This window comes from Saccopteryx leptura, chromosome 9 (assembly GCF_036850995.1).
Source record: "Saccopteryx leptura isolate mSacLep1 chromosome 9, mSacLep1_pri_phased_curated, whole genome shotgun sequence".
Lineage (NCBI taxonomy): Eukaryota > Metazoa > Chordata > Mammalia > Chiroptera > Emballonuridae > Saccopteryx > Saccopteryx leptura.
Genome location: NC_089511.1, coordinates 90,624,437 through 90,641,698, shown reverse-complemented (window position 1 = coordinate 90,641,698; position 17,262 = coordinate 90,624,437). Strand labels below are relative to the sequence as shown.

The following is a 17,262-nucleotide window of genomic DNA, read 5'->3' as shown; positions in this document are numbered from 1 at the left end:
TTCTTTTTCAACTTACCTAACAGGGATGTATGTTTAAACAATGACAAGGATAGAGAAGGAAATGTGCCCTCTGTTGTGGGTTTGGAGAAATCAGGTGTCAGAAAAAGCCAAAGAGGCTAAAAGAGATTCTTTGGGGAGAAGATGCCAAAGGAACACCTGTAAAGGACTCTGCTACACAGACAACACCAATTGTCAAATCTCAAGACTTGCAGGGTTGAGGTAGGTCATGGCCACTGAGGTGAGGCACACACTTCCATCAGCCTTCACCAAAGCCTTGCCTTGCTGGGTCTGACTGAGAAGGAGCCTGGCTCAGTTACACAAGACTTCATTACCCAGGGACAGAACCCTTTCCAAAGAGGGGAGACAATTCAAAATTCAAAATCTCTTTTGTCCATTGTTTTGAAACAAGGAATATTCCAGATTATCTTAATTTTTCTTGGGCCCAAAATGAAAAAAGCCAGGAATAGAGAATTGAAAACCACCAAAAAATGTATTCCAGGACTCTTTTAAATGTGCTCAGGGAAAAGATCAATAAAACCAATAAACCCTGGCTAGAGTCACCAAGGAAAAAAAGAGAAAGGACTCAAACCTCCCAAAAAATAAAAGTCCAGGACCAGATGTCTACACTAATGAATCCTACCAAACATTCAAAGGAGATTTGCTACCCCTCCTTCTCAAAGTCTTCCAAAAGAAGAAGAAGAAAAAGAAGAAGAAGAAGAAAAAGCAATACTCTCTAACACATTTTATGAAGCCAATAGCCAATATAATCCTGATACCAAAACCTAGCAAGGACAGAACAAAAACAAACAAACAAACAAACAAAACTACAGACCAATATCTCTAATGAATACGATGCAAAAATCCTAAACAAAATACTAGCAAATCAAATACAACAACACATTAAAAAAATAATACATCATGATCAAGTGGAATTCATTTCAGGAGCACAAGGATGGTTCAACATACGTAAATCTATCAATGTAACACACCACATCAACAAAACAAAGGACAAAATCATATGATCTTATCAATAGATGCAGAAAAGGAGGTCAATAAGATACAAAATCCATTTATGTTTAAAACACTCAATAAAATGGATATAGAAGGAAAGTACCTCAACATAATAAAGACCATATATGGAAAACCACCAGCTAATATCACACTAAATGGTGAAAAACTGAAAGCTTTTCCTTTGAAATTAGTATTAAGACAAGGCTGCCCACTCTCTCCACTCTTTTTTTTTAAATATTATTTATTAATAGAGATAGAGAGAGAGTCAGAGAGAGGGATAGACAGGGATAGACAGACAGGAATGGAGAGAGATGAGAAGTGTCAATCATTAGTTTTTCGTTGAGCATTGCAACACCTTAGTTGTTCATTGATTGCTTTCTCATATGTGCCTTGACCGCGGGCCTTCAGCAGACTGAGTAACCCCTTGCTGGAGCCAGTGACCTTGGGTTCAAGCTGGGTTTGAGCTTTTTGCTCAAACCAGTTGAGCCTGCGCTCAAGTTGGCGACCTCGGGGTCTCAAACCTGGGTCCTCTGCATCCCAGTCCAATGCTCTATCCACTGTGCCACCATCTGGTCAGGCACTCTCTCCACCCTTATTCAACGTAGTGCTGGAAGTCTTAGCCAAAGCAATCAGACAAAAGAAAGAAATAAAAGGCATTCTTATTGAAAAAGAAGAAGTAAAAGTATCACTTTTTACAAATGACATGATCCTATATATAGAAAACACCAAAGATTCCACCAAAAAAACTATTAGAAACAATAAACCAATACAGTAAAGTAGCAGAATACAAAATCAATACACAAAAGTCCACTGTTTTCCTACATGCCAACAATAACACTTTAGAAAATGAACTAAAAAAATATTTCTTTTACAATTGCAACAAGAACTCACAAAGCTCAGTAACAAACAAGCAAACAATAAAAAGGAGCCCATATTCCCTGCTGGTGGGAATGTAAACTAGTAGAGCCACTATGGAAGAAAGTATTGAGGGTCCTCAAAAACTTAGACAGAACTACCACATGACCCAGCAATCCCTGTACTGAGTATCTACCTGAAAAATTCAAATATTTTGCTATACAAAGACAGATGCATCCCCATGTTCATCACAGCACTATTCACAGTGGCAACTACCCTCGATAGAGGATTGAATAAAGAAGATGTGATACATATATACAATGGAACACTACTCAGCCTAAGCAATGATATATTGCCATTTACAACAACACTGATGGACCTTTAGAATATTATGTTAAGTAAAATAAGTAAATCAGAAAAAGCTAGGAACTATATTATTTCACACACAGGTGGCATATAAAACTGAGACTTGTGGACATAGACAAAAGTGAAGTGGTTACTTGTGGGAGGAGGAAGGGAGTAAAGAGGGACAAATATACGGAGACAGAAAATGATTTGATTTTAGGTGATAGGTACACAGTGCAATCAACAGTTCAAATGGTATAGAGATGTTTACTTGAAACCTATACGCTCTTTTTTTATATTCACAGAGACAGAAAGAAAGTCAGAGAGAGGGACAGATAGGGATAGATAGACAGAAAGGGAGAGATGAGAAGCATCAATTCTTCATTGCAGCTCTTTACTTGTTCAGTGATTGCTTTCTCATATGTGCCTTGATTGGAGGGGCTACAGCAGAGTGAGTCACCCCGTGCTCAAGCCAGTGACTTTGGGCTTTAAGCCAGTCACCTTTGGACTCAAGCCTGTGACCATGGGGTCATGTCTATGATCCCATGCTCAAGCCAGTGACCCATCGCTCAAGCTGTTGAGTCCCCACTCAAGCTGGATGAGCCCGTGCTCAAGCCAGAGACCTTGGTGTTTGGAACCTGGATCTTTCTCATCCCAGTCCGACACTATCTACTGTGCCACCACCTAGTCAGACAAAACCTATGTGTTCTTAAGGACCAATGCCACTCCATTAATTTTAATTTCTAAATAAACAATAGATAGATGATAGATAGATAGATAGATAGATAGATAGATAGATAGATAGATAGATGATAGATAGATAGATAATAGATAGATAAAAATATGCTCAGGAGTCTCAGAGCCAGGTTGGGCCATGGTTTCTATGACAACTGATACATGTACAATGCTTTGATGTTAATGGCCACATTCCTCAGGACATGACATAACTTTTTTAAGTCCTGATATTTCCAAGTGGGTTCTTTATAGATGACCTTGAAGAACACAGTTTCATGGTTATAAAATCCAGAAGAGAGAGGTCATAAGCTTGATTTCTTACACAAGGATCTGTATCCCAATGAATGTTTTCTATCTTCATCTCGATTTTCTCTTCAGCAAACCTGAAAAAACACCTCCTACCCTTCCCCATGTCTATTTCCACTACCTACTTTTAATTAAGAAGCCTGGGGGCTCTGGTTCTGGCCCTGGCCCTGGCTCTGGCCCTGGCTCTGGTTCTGGCTCTGGTTCTGGCTCTGGTTCTGGTTCTGGCCCTGGCTCTGGCTCTGGCTCTGGCTCTGGCCCTGGCTCTGGCCCTGGCTCTGGTTCTGGCTCTGGTTCTGGCTCTGGTTCTGGTTCTGGCCCTGGCTCTGGTTCTGGCTCTGGTTCTGGCTCTGGCTCTGGTTCTGGCCCTGGTTCTGGTTCTGGCCCTGGCTCTGGCTCTGGCTCTGGTTCTGGTTCTGGCTCTGGTTCTGGCTCTAGCTCTGGCCCTGGCTCTGGCTCTGGCTCTGGTTCTGGCTCTGGCTCTGGTTCTGGTTCTGGCTCTGGTTCTGGCTCTAGCTCTGGCCCTGGCTCTGGCTCTGGCTCTGGTTCTGGCTCTGGCTCTGGCTCTGGTTCTGGTTCTGGCTCTGGCTCTGGCCCTGGCTCTGGCTCTGGCCCTGGCTCTGGCTCTGGCTCCGGTTCTGGCTCTGGTACTGGCTCTGGCCCTGGCCCTGGTTCTGGTTCTGGCTCTGGCCCTGGCTCTGGCCCTGGCTCTGGTTCTGGCTCTGGCTCTGGCCCTGGCCCTGGCTCTGGTTCTGGTTCTGGCTCTGGCTCTGGCTCTGGTTCTGGCTCTGTCTCTGGCTCTGGCCCTGGCTCTGGCTCTGGTTCTGGCTCTGGTTCTGGTTCTGGCCCTGGCCCTGGCCCTGGCCCTGGCTCTGGCTCTGGCTCTGGCTCTGGTTCTGGCTCTGGCCCTGGTTCTGGTTCTGGTTCTGGCCCTGGCTCTGGCTCTGGCTCTGGCTCTGGCCCTGGCTCTGGTTCTGGTTCTGGCTCTGGTTCTGGCTCTGGCCCTGGCTCTGGCTCTGGCTCTGGCTCTGGCTCTGGTTCTGGCCCTGGTTCTGGTTCTGGCCCTGGCTCTGGTTCTGGCTCTGGTTCTGGTTCTGGCCCTGGCTCTGGCCCTGGCTCTGGCTCTGGCTCTGGCTCTGGCTCTGGCCCTGGTTCTGGTTCTGGCCCTGGCTCTGGTTCTGGCTCTGGTTCTGGTTCTGGCCCTGGCTCTGGCTCTGGCTCTGGTTCTGGCTCTGGTTCTGGTTCTGGCTCTGGCCCTGGCTCTGGCTCTGGTTCTGGTTCTGACCCTGGTTCTGGTTCTGGTTCTGGCCCTGGTTCTGGTTCTGGCCCTGGCTCTGGCCCTGGCTCTGGTTCTGGCTCTGGCTCTGGCTCTGGCCCTGGCTCTGGCCCTGGCCCTGGCTCTGGTTCTGGTTCTGGCTCTGGTTCTGGCTCTGGCCCTGGCCCTGGCTCTGGCTCTGGTTCTGGTTCTGGCTCTGGCTCTGGCTCTGGCCCTGGCTCTGGTTCTGGTTCTGGCTCTGGTTCTGGCTCTGGCCCTGGCTCTGGCTCTGGCCCTGGCTCTGGTTCTGGTTCTGGCTCTGGTTCTGGTTCTGGCTCTGGCCCTGGCCCTGGTTCTGGTTCTGGCTCTGGCTCTGGCTCTGGCCCTGGCTCTGGCCCTGGCTCTGGTTCTGGTTCTGGTTCTGGCTCTGGTTCTGGTTCTGGCTCTGGCCCTGGCCCTGGCTCTGGCTCTGGTTCTGGCTCAGGTTCTGGCTCTGGTTCTGGCAAGGTTTCATTAGTCAGAACTTAATAAAAATAACATGTTTATCAATATATAGGGCTTAATAAGAAAATCCAGTGGTCCCTCATCTACCATGGGGTTAGGTTTCAGAACCCCCATGACAGGCGAAAATCTGCGAAGTAGCAACTTTACATTTATTTTATTATTTATGTATATTTTAAGACTTTATAGATCCTCCCCACACTCTTATAAACCTTTCCCTCACTGTTATTAACATTTCCCACACTTATTTTGCTTATTTTACTGTAAAAATAATTAAAATAATAAATATGTAAAAATATATACTGCAAAATCCAGCGATATAGCAAAAAGTCTGCAATACAAAATTAGATATATGTAATTTAAAAATCCACAACACAGTGAGATTGCAAAAATTTAACAGCGATATGGGGAGGGACGGCTGTATAGATTTTAAGAAATGATTAAAAGCCTGTGACATTCTGCTTCTCCAGGGTTCTTCAGAGGTAGACTCCAGGGATCTGAAACATAGTAGGTCATGCCAGTAGTTTGGGGGTCACGGTGACAGAATCTCAAATGCATGTGTGTAGTTAGGATCCTGGAAGCTGGTAAAATGGTAATAGGGCCTATGTCTGCTTTTCATGCGCTCTGGACTTCACAATCATCATCTGACCTCATCCTCACAGTCTCCCAGAAGAGTGTTACTAATTACACTTTACAGATGAGAAAATGAGGGTCAGTCGTATTTAGTAACTTTCCCACGGATGCACAGATAATAAGTAATGAATCCAGGCCTTGAGCCCATGGGTCATTGTGTCTCCAAACACCAGGACAAGGTTTGGGGAGACATGGATGAATATCAAGGTTTAGTTGTAATAGGAACTACTATCCCATGGGGTCAAAAGCTTCCAATCCTATAGGGTCAGATAAGATGTTACAGAGTGAGGGAAAAGGATAAACTAAGAGACCGAGACCGTGTTCTGTCTAAAAGGGGTGCCCCTAACCATCTCCGTACAACTGCTGGTTCTACAGCTATCACAATTTTCAAGAGAAACTGGAAATCCGAGTTTTGGGTGAAAGCAATCCCTTTTGGGAAAAAAAATAGCCAGTAATTCGTCTTTAATTCCTACAAGCCAAATAAAAGACATCTGGATGCTATCGAATATCCTCTGCTCTACATTGAATTCTCTTTAAGGGTGATACCTCTGAGTTCTTGACTCTCACAGTCCCAAGCCCTAGAACAGAGTATAGATGCTTAATAAATTGTCACACAGCAAGTGAAGGAATTCTCAAATCAGCAATCTGGAGAGAGGCTAAGAAGTCCCAAGCCCTGGTGCTCAGAGTCAAAGTGCTTTCATCAGAGCCAGGCTGCCCAGAGGGTGGGACAGGCACTGCATGGCCCGTGAACCCCACGCGTGCCCTGTGGGTTTCAGTCAGGACAGGAAGCTGCTCACGTCTTTCCTTTCAGAAGGCAAAGCCAACCTGAGAACTGGGTGAGACTGAGCTAGCTCCCAAAACCTGGGGTTGTCAGGGTAGGGGGTATAGAAACAAAAAGTCTGAGCCATCCCCCTAACTGAGCTCTTCTTTTCCAGTACATGCTCTACATCCCAATCTGTGAAATGGGATGAATGATGTATACAAGTACAAATCATGGATTGAAATGATGAGTTAATGAATAATAAGTTATCTAGCCCTTTTTTATTTTTAATTAAAAAATGTCTAAGTACTCAATGCCTCATAAATATGATCCCAAGAAGATTCTGAGTCATCTTTGGAAATCCTTAAAATACTTCTGGTTAATAAGCTAGATGAAATATTAACAAAGAAGTTTCCCAATAAAAACCTGCCTAAGCCTCCATCAGTCTTAGTTTGTTTTCAATGTGAAAAGTACCTCATATTCTCTGTTCTTTTATTGTAGGTATATTTCTTGAATAATAACTCAAAATCAATCATCAAGAAAAAATGAAGTCCTCACAAAAAGATGCATTTCCAAATGTACAACTAGCCTTCAATATATTCAGTGATGAGGCAGACCTCATTGTCAGAAGCTTTGTGCCAAGACAACAGGGAAAATCCGTTGTGCTCATGCTGTCCTCTGCAGCCACTAGCAGAGTGTTGGCCCAGTGGAGAGACTAGACTTCCCCCATGTGCCTGAGACCAGGAAAGGGAACACTGCTTGGGTTCTCCTCACTGACTACCCCTTAGTTTGCATTATTGGTGCAATTTGATGTTCCAGTTCCTCCAGGCCCCGGTGTTGGGATGACTGGTGTTTGAGATTACCAGCCATCCCTGTGATGCAGGTCTCAAAGCACACACTCCTTTTCTAACTCCCAAAGGAGATGGCCTCTTCTCACTTCCAAGCTGGGATTGTGGATGAACAATATGACATGTTTAACTAAAGAGGATACCTTATTCCAGAGTCAGTTGTACATTCATTCCAAGCTATTTCTCATCCTGGAGATGAGGCTTGCTTGCCATCTTTATTAAATTATAGAACATTCTCCTCTAAGCAACCAGAGACTACTTCTGATGACATTCAAACCAGCCAGTGCCAGCTTCCAATCATTCCAAAAGTATCCTCAGAGCACTACCTGATGGTATGGCTTCAAAACAAAGAATACTAACCTTTAAGAACAGTGGGAGGAGACTCAGCAGGCTCTTCTGATGTTCAGCTGGGCTCCTATTTGCCAACTGCTGATATTCCAGAAACTTTTGCTCCACCATCTCCCAGAGCACTGTGGGGCCCTGGGACGGCCCTCCCTGTGGGAGCTCAGCCTGAGCAGCATCAGGCTGGCCTTCGTTTTTGATCCTTGGATTTTCAGCTCTGTCTTCAGCCTTTGAAACATCTTCTGCCTCCATGCCTGAGCAAAGTGGGTCTGGATTCAGAACAACAACAAAAATGAAAAGTTCTTTCACAGCACTTCCCGATCAAGTGGGTTGCGGGTCCAGGCACTGCACCCATTCAACTCAGTTCCTACTGCAGACAGTTCCTCTAAGAACCTGAAATCAACTAAAATAGGGAGGCTTTTTTAAAAAGAGATTCAGATTTAGAGTGACTCACAGGTATTGACAAGCTAACCTGTGCTGAGCCATTTACACAGACCAACGAGAGGAACAGGTATTCAGATTTTCTGTATGTGGTAAGGAAACTAATGGGGCCCAAAACAACTAGATGTCCTGTTGAAATGCACACTTTGAACACCAAAACCTGTTTGTTTAATTACCTGATGCCGCAACTCTTTTAAAAGACTGATTTAATAGAAGAGACACGTATAAACCATCTTCCAATATTTGTAGAAGAAAGCAACTCTATATCTTCAGTTACAGCTTCCTTCTACCCCACGAGTCTAAAGGATTTGGGTTCTTCGCTCTCAGCATTATTTGGTCCACACTCTATATTTTTAGAGGACTTTGTCCTCAAAATGACTTCTTAAACTCCCATGATAACTGGAAAGTGTTTCTCTATTGATGTAAACAAGAGTAGTTTGGGCAAACTGCAGTTCTCACGTTAGGAGGCAGAAGGACAAAAAAATTATGCAAATAAAATAGCCAAAGTCTGGTTTGCTAGATAGGTAACCTTGAGAAGTTACCTTTATCTGTGTCCTCAACTTTTCAATTGCCACACCCTTTAGGTGAGTTATGACTGACCCAGTATAAAAGAAAGGTCTGTTGGTTGTTTATCTGTCGAGAGTACAAGAAGCTCCAAGTGGGGACCAGACTGTCCAGGCTTCCTTCAAGAAGCCCTCAACCTTAAACACAATTACCACGTAGGAATCCATACTGGAATCTGGCCAGCAAACAGCAATCACAATCACAGGGTAGCAACCAGACAGATGGACACATGGGATGGGTTTACCAATGTTTTGTTGTGGGCTACAGTGATGGAGGGGGTGTATCATGTTTATTTTTTGCACAAACACACACCTTGCAGGCCAGAACAGGAGTTAAATAAGGATCACATGCCATACTAACCATATCCTCTTTGAAACTTTATGCCCTGGCCAGTGGCTTAGTGGATATAGCACCAACCCAGCATATGGATGTCCTGGGTTTGATTCCCAGTCCGGACACACAGAAGAAACAACCATGTGCTTTACCCCACCCCCTTATCTCTCTATTCCTCTCCCACAACCAGTGGTTCAATTGGTTCAAGGATGGCCCTGGAGTGCATCAGCCTCAGGCACTAAAAATAGCTCAGTACTCAAGCATCAGCCCTAGATAGGGTTGCTGGGTGGATCTTGGTTGGGGCACATGTGGAACTCTGCCTCACTATTTAAATAAATAAATAAATAAATAAATAAATAAATAAATAAATAAATAAGCAAGCTTTCTCACTCTTCGTGTAGAACACTCCATGTGTCCCTGGTTCTTCTTCTATCACACCTCCTTATTACTCAAAATTAATTTTCAGAAATCATTTCTTTTTATAAAAGTCATGTAAGTGCAGTAGTGAAAACTGAGAAGAGACAAAATCTTAAGAAGAATAACAAGCTTGCCTATACCCAAAAAAATGACTGCTGATATTCCTGCTTCTACCTGGGAATATATAGTTTAATTAAAACACACTAATGACGTTGTGGAAGAAAACATTTTACTGATACTTTGCTTTTGTTGGTTGGCTGGCTGGAGGTTGGTAGAGAATTTGTTTATTTTCTGGGTTGACCCTTAGGGGCCGTTGGTGGTACCTCAGAGTAAGCCCCAGCACAGTCTCTGTCCTGATCTAGGCCAGTCTCCTCTCTGGCTTTGCTTGTTTATTCACTTATTTCTTGGATCTCTATTCACCACTCCCATTTTCTTCTCCCTCACCCTGCCCATTGCACCTACTTGCTAGCATCAGTTGTTCTAAAGCATGGCATAGGTGTGAGACTTTCGAATGCATGCATTTGAAGTTCCCTGAATGACCTCCTGTATCTCTTCTGCACCTGATTTTTTCACTCAGCAGTGTGTCTTCAGACATAATCTGTAACCATGTGGCTCATGTTTGTCAACTTCATTTCCTCTAACTGCTGTCCCATGTTACAAAATGGACATCATGTGGCTATTGGACTTGTATGCTCTGCAGTGACAATGGCTAGATCACCCACCACTTCCCATACTGTTTCATTTCTTGACACTCCCATGCAGGTCTCTTCACGGGCTGCACATGACCAGCTCTGTGTGTGAGCATGGGAGCAGGACTGCTAAGTCAAGGGTATACACCTGTTCAACTCAACCATGTACCAGAAGCTAAGATACCCCCAGAAAACTGGCAGCAGACCACACCTCCAGCATCTCATCCACACTTCTGCACAGTATCACCCAGATCTCCAATGTTTGGTGATTTGACAGAAGAAAATTGTTCCCTTTTTACTTTAATTTGCATTTCTTTAACCAATTAATGAGTCTGAGCATCTCTCTGTGCCTGGCAGCCTTTTGGATTTTCTCTTCTGCAAACTGACTATTCATAACCTCTACTTATTTTTCCTTCTGTCTTTGTCTTGTTGCTTTGCAAGAGTTTATTCTAGAAATTGGCCCCTTGTTGGTTTTTAAAATTGAAAATATCTTCTGTCAATCCAGTATATGTATTTATTTATTTTTAAAGAGAAAGGAAGGAAGGAAGGAAGGAAGGAAGGAAGGAAGGAAGGAAGGAAGGAAGGAAGGAAGGGAGGAAGGAAGGAAAACATTGATTTGTTTTTTCAGTTATTTATGCATTCTTGTCTGTACAACCTTGGCTTATTGGGATGGCACTCTACCCAACTGAGCTACCCAAACAGAGCCCAATACATTTTTTTATAAACTAGTTCATAATTTTCTTTTTGTCACAAAACATATCATGGATATGTTCCATGTTATTAAAGAGCTTTGCCTGACCTGTGGTGGCACAGTGGACAAAGCATTGACCAGCGTTCCTAAAGCTGAGGTCGCTGGTTCGAAACCCTGGGCTTACCTGGTCAAGGCACATATGAGAATTAATGCTCCCTGCTTCTCTCCCCTTCTCTCTCTCTCTCTCTCTTTCTCCTCTCTAAATGAATAAATAAAATATTTTTCGAAAAGAGATCTCTGTTGCTCATGGCTGTGTGGTGGTGTCAAGCTGTGTTGATTGCTAATTTAATGAACCCTCTACACGTATACACTCAAGGGTTTCCAGTCACTCACTACAATCAACAACACTGTTGGTCAGACTTGGTGTGTATGCCTTTGCACGTAGTCATGCTTAAATAATAGATTATAATACATTCTTAAATTCCTAAAATAAAAATGTTGGACCCACAGGCAGGTAAATTTTTCAGGCTCTTGACACATTTCCAGTCTTTCCCAAAACACATTATCATGTGCAGTCCTGCCAAGTGTGTACAAGAGTTACACTACCTTACTTATCACTTTTTTAAAAATCTAGATGATCTGATAGGTAAAGACAAGTGCATCTCTGTGCATTTTGTTAGACCATGAGGAGCTGAGCACACTCGTCTGTCCGCTGCTCCGTCTCCTCCAGGACCCCGTCACTGCCTTCCAGAGTCACATCCTGCTTGCCTCCTTGGGTGCCTCCTTGGGGGAGCTCAGCTACTCCCCATGGGCTTAATTGCCACTGGAAGTCACATGCCTACTCAATGTCATCTCTGGGAAGGAAAACCATTGTGCCTCAATACAATGTTACTGAATAAATAAATGAATAAACATATATGCTAATGGCACCCAAATCTTGCTCTCTCTCTCTCTCTCTCTCTCTCTCTCTCTCTCTCTGTAGCCCAAACCCCTCTTCCAAACAAGTTCTTTTCTCTCACTCCAAAGTTTCTACTTGAATTTCCTCCAGACTCTGGAAGTCACAATGTCGCCATCAAACTGCCGTCCTCATCACCCATAGAGCAGCCCCAAGTCAGGCATGGACATCCCAACGCACAAGATGGCCATCAGAGTTAAGCTAGGTGTTGTCTCTGTCATATAAAAGTCACTTTGTGGTCACATCTGCAAGCGCTACCAACCAATTTATCCAGTGAGCCACGTCTGAGGCTTTGCTGACACACCGCATTTGTAAGATAAGTAGGTGAGAGGACAAGGGGAGCATCAGATCAAAATGTGAAAATACGGTCTCAGGGGCCACTGCTGGGCATCCAGAGGAAAGAACAGAAACAGCCTCGGGTCACTTCCGAAGTTAAGAAGCCTTGTTTACTGCAGTGATTGAATCACATTCCCTGGAACAAACAGAGATTTATGAGAAACAAAAATTCTTAATAAGTGAAAGTCTTTAAAATCCCATGGAGAAGTTGTCTGACTTCACCGACAAGCTGCAGGCTCCTCCTGCCCTCTCCCTGTCACCCTAGGCCTGCACGGCTTTTACTTGTAAAGGGAAGAAAGCAGGGAGTAGTCTCTCGGGACTGTGTGAGAACAGCAAGAAGAAATCATCCCAAACCACTTCATAGGCCAACATGCCCTCTCCAAGTGCCAGTACCTTCTTCTTACCCAGAGCAGAAAGGGACACGTTGGGGCAGAGGGCCACTGGGAGTCCAGGCAGGGCTGGAATTCGGATTCGGCAAGAGAAGCCACGAACCCCATGTACAAGGGTTAAGGGAGGTCTCAGGAGCCAAGTTAATCAACATTTTAATGCAATATTTTTCAAAATAAAAATTAATGCTAAAAAGTGCATAATGAACAAAATTATCAAAAATTTAAATGCCACCTCTGGACCTAGACTTCCACAGACTCTTCTTTAATGCCCAGTATAGTGGCCGTGAGCACAGCCTCTGGAGCCAACTCCAATGGGCTCAGACCACAAGACTAAGTGATGGAACACCTGGCCCTCAGTGTTCTCATTTGTAACTGGGACAGTAAAGGACCTTCTCAGGGTGCCGTGCTGACTGAGTCCATGCCTGGCACATGCCATTTTCAGAACTGAGGGATAGGCATTTATCATGCCCCGTTGGTGCAGCAGGCACTTTCATGTGTGGCTTACCTTAACCTCCCTCCCACCTGGTGATGTCAAAGCCACCAGCCTTCCTCCGCAGATGGTACTGAGGCTTGGAGGGGAGGAATGACCCACCCAGCTCCCCCTGCATCAGTGGCCAGGACAGAGCCCACCACACTGTCAGCGGCTTGGCTGGTGCTGTCTCAGGGCATCACCCAGAATGAACACAGAGGCTGAGCGCCAAGGGTCCCCCTGCCACGTGGGTAGAGGAGCGGGAGGCCTGCCTGACCAGGTGATACTGGCCAAGGGAAGCCTTGCCACATGGAAAGTTTTCTAGCAGAGGTAGAGTTTGGAGGAGCAGCAGAGGAAAGGTGGCCTTTGCAGGACTGAGAACGGAGGCTGCCGCAGCCCCCAGATCCCCAGAGAAGGGCAAGGCCCTCCTCTCTGCCAGCACGCTATTTGGGGACAACCTCAAGGCAAACTAGAATCCTTGTTCTCCTGGGGCCTGTGTGAGGCAGCCAGAGATAGCCATGTGGGAACCTGCCCACTTGTGCAGCCCTGGAGCAGAGGGGAAGCCGTGGGCCAGGATGAGGGTCACAGGACGGGGTCCAGTCCCAGCTTGGCCACATTGGTGCCTTAATCAATCTACTTCCTCTCTCTGAAACTAGGTTTCTCCTTGTCAAAACGCCCTTGGTCCTCCAGCTCTACCCTCTGTCCTCCGCAATGACAAGGGAAGAGACCCGTGACAGCGAGTCAGAGCAGAATGGCTGTAGAGGCCCCAAGTGGGTTGTATATGCTGGGGCGGGGGCGGGGTCTGTGCGTGTGTGCAGGGAACCAGATATGCCTTCAGTGATGGGGGCAGGGGGTTTCCTATGACCTCAGTGGCATGAGAAGGGCTCAGAGAGATCACGTGGGCCCCAGCGCTCCGGTGGTGTCACAACCCATCCTTGCTCCCACCCCCACCCCACCTCACGCACCCACCCCCTGCATAGATTTATGTCATCCACAGAGCTCTGTTTTGTAACAGTTCAGAGCACCCAGGCATCCTACTCGCAGCTGCCACCCAGAAGGGTAACGTCTGGAAGCTGAAGAAAGGGCTGAGTTGCTGGTGTCTGGGCTGCTGGGCCAACATTCCGATGGACAGTTTCATCCCTGACTCTCTGTGGGGCGCACAGGCAGGGACAGAGTCACTGTGACAAACGTCAAGATGAAAGTCCCCATTCCCTTTCTTGTCAGCGTGTGCAGCTGTTCCCCTTTCTGGACCGTGTGCCCCAGGTGCAAAGGGAGACCTGCCTGCATGGGCAGTTGGTCCCCGACCCCAGGGCTGGGGCCCCCTATACACCAGATGACACAGAAGAGAACACTTACTTCCTGTTTCCCTTTCCATTCCAAAAGCCAGTTCCTCCCTGCACATCAGCAGGTTCAACCGCTCTTGCTCCCACCAGCCAGGACCTGGCCTCAACCAGGAGCTCTTGAAAAAAAATAAAATAATATGGCACTCTTGCTCCAGAAATACATGCAGGATGGGACTAGGCTTCCCTCCCACTTCACCAACATTACCCACTACTGGGAGAGCTTTCACATTAAAAACAAACTGAAAGAGTCAAGAAAAGACAGAAGTTATAGTGACATGGAAGCTCTGTTCCCATCTCAACACCAAAGCCTGCTGTAGTTAATCAGAGATACTGAGGGATGGCAGCATCCTCAGGAAAACACAGAATAAGTCCACACTGAGATCCCAGAGCATGCCTATTAGATGTTTTAAAAAAACAAACAAACAAAACTTAGTAAGTGTTGGCAAGGATGCATAGCAATCTCAACCCTCACCTTTGCTAGTGGAAACGCCAGTGGTACAGCCCTTCCGGAAAACAACTGGGCAATTTCTGAGAAAGTTAAACATATATCCAGCAATTCTGTCCCTGGGTATTTACCCTGAGAAATAAAAACTTGTGTTTCTACAAAATCCTAAATATGAATGTTTATAGTCATCTCTTCATCACTGCCAAAACCTGGAAACAACCCAAACATCCCTCAAGGGATGAATGGGACACTTCTTCGCAGTAAAGAGGAGCATTCCTGACCCACACAGCCACCTGGATGGACCTCAAAGGCCTTTGAACAAGTGACAGGAGCCAGTCTCAAGGTCTACATACTTCTGAATCTGTTTATACAATGTTCTGGAAAAGGCAAAATTATCAGGACAGAAAAATAGATCAGTGGTTGCCAGGGATTGGGGATAAGAGGGTGGCTACAAAGGTGTGGAAGGGAACTTTCCTATATATTATATAAAAAAATGTTCTGAGGTTGAGAAAGTCTCAGTAGTAAAGCCCAAGGCAAAGGTTTTAGTCCCCTCTCCTGCTTTGATTCAGCTAAAAAAAGATGCTGCTACACAGTGAGTTGCCGTGGTAACTCCACTAGAGGAGAGGTCACTTTATCATGGTTCTGCGTCCTGATTTCTGTGTCTTCTCACTTTACCTTCACAATAACACTCCACAAGGGAGCAAACAACTGTAGCGTTTTACTGAAATGTTACTGAAAGCAAGTTTCAGAGCTCCTATGCACATAAACCACCTTAGGGACTCACTCAGTGGCCTGCCTAGCCTCAGTCTGTGCTGGTCAAATGTGGGGACTGCTCCCCAAGTTCCAGTTCAATTTTCCATTCAAATAAAAAAATACTGTTTACAAATAGTCATTTTGTCAAATTGGCTGAACTAATAAACAGCATGGTCAATTTTAGAAAGTAGAAGTGGCCCTTGTTGGTGGTTCAGTGGATGAGCATCAGCCCAGTGTATGGACATCTCAGGTTCAATTTCCGGTCAGGGCACATGAGAAAAGCAACCATCTGCTTCTTCCCACCCTCCCTCTTTCCCTTCTCTTCTTCTTCTCTTCCTGCAGACAGTGGTTTGAGCATGGTCTCAGACACTGAGGATAGCTCAGTTGGTCTGACCACAGCTCAGTTGGTCTGAGCACATCAGCCTCAGGCACTAAAAATAGCTTGGTACTCAAGCATTGGCCCAAGATGGGGGTTGCTGGGTGGATCCCGGTTAGGACACATGCCGGAGTTTGCCTCACTATCTCCCCTCCTCTCACATAGATAGATAGATAGATAGATAGATAGATAGATAGATAGCCAAAAGAATTAAAAGCAGAATATCAATAGATGATTTCCAGTAGTAAAAATGCAGAAACAATTCAAATTTTTATTAACAGATGAATGGATAAACAAAATGTGGCTTGTCCAGACAATGGAATATTATTCAGCCTTAAAATAGAAAAAACCCTGACCAGGCAGTAGCACAGTGGATAGAGCATCAGACTGGGATGCAGAGGACTCAGGTTCAAAACCCCAAGGTTGCTGGCTTGAATGCGGGTTCATCTGGCTAGAGTACAGGCTCACCAGCTTGAGCAAGGAGTCGCTGGCTTGAGTGTGGGATCATAGGCGTGACCCCATGGTCTCTGGCTTGAGCCCAAAGATCGCTGGCTTGAAGCCCAAGGTCACTGGTTTGAGCAAGATGTCACTTGTTCTTCTGCAACCCCCCCCCCATCAAAGCACATATGAGAAAGTAATCAATGAAAAACAAAGAATTGGCCTGACCTGTGGTGGCGCAGTGGATAAAGCGTCGACCTGGAAATGCTAAGGTTGCCGGTTCGAAACCCTAGGCTTGCCTGGTCAAGGCACATATGGGAGTTGATGCTTCCAGCTCCTCCCCCCTTCTCTCTCTCTGTCTCTCCTCTCTCTCTCTGTCTCTCTCTCTCTCTCTCTCTCTGTCTCTCTCTCTCCCTCTCTCCTCTCTAAAATGAATAAAAAAAAAAAAAAGAAAAGAAAAACAAAGAATTGCCCTGGCCGGTTGGCTCAGTGGTAGAGCGTCGGCCTGGCGTGCAGAAGTTCCGGGTTCGATTTCCGGCCAGGGCACACAGGAGAAGCGCCCATCTGCTTCTCCACCCCTCCCCCTCTCCTTCCTCTCTGTCTCTCTCTTCCCCTCCCGCAGCCAAGGCTCCATTGGAGCAAAGATGGCCCGGGCACTGGGGATGGCTCCTTGGCCTCTGCCCCAGGCGCTAGAGTGGCTCTGGTCACAGCAGAGCGATGCCCCAGAGGGGCAGAGCATCGCCCCCTGGTGGCAGAGCGTCGCCCCTTGGTGGGCGTGCCGGGTGGATCCCGGTCGGGCGCATGCAGGAGACTGTCTGACTGTCTCTCCCCGTTTCCAGCTTCAGAAAAATACAAAAAAAAAAAAAAAAGAAAAACAAAGAATTGATGCTTCTCATCTCACTCCTTCCTATCTATCTGTCCCTATCTGTCCCTCTATCTATCTCTCTTTCTCTGTCTCTGTCAAAAGAAAGAAAGAAAGAAAGAAAGAAAGAAAGAAAGAAAGAAAGAAAGAAAGAAAGAAAGAAAGAAAGAGAA

The 17,262-nt window shown here is 45.7% G+C and overlaps 1 protein-coding gene across 1 annotated transcript in view; it reads right to left on the bottom strand.

Annotated features, from left to right (window-relative positions):
- The window catches only part of WDFY4 (WDFY family member 4), a 340,582-nt gene that overhangs the window by 310,729 nt on the left and 12,591 nt on the right, over nt 1-17,262 (bottom strand). Inside the window, 1 exon segment of the mRNA XM_066348526.1 lies at nt 7,607-7,857. Coding sequence (XP_066204623.1) covers nt 7,607-7,840 — 234 coding nt within the window. The 5' untranslated portion in view covers nt 7,841-7,857.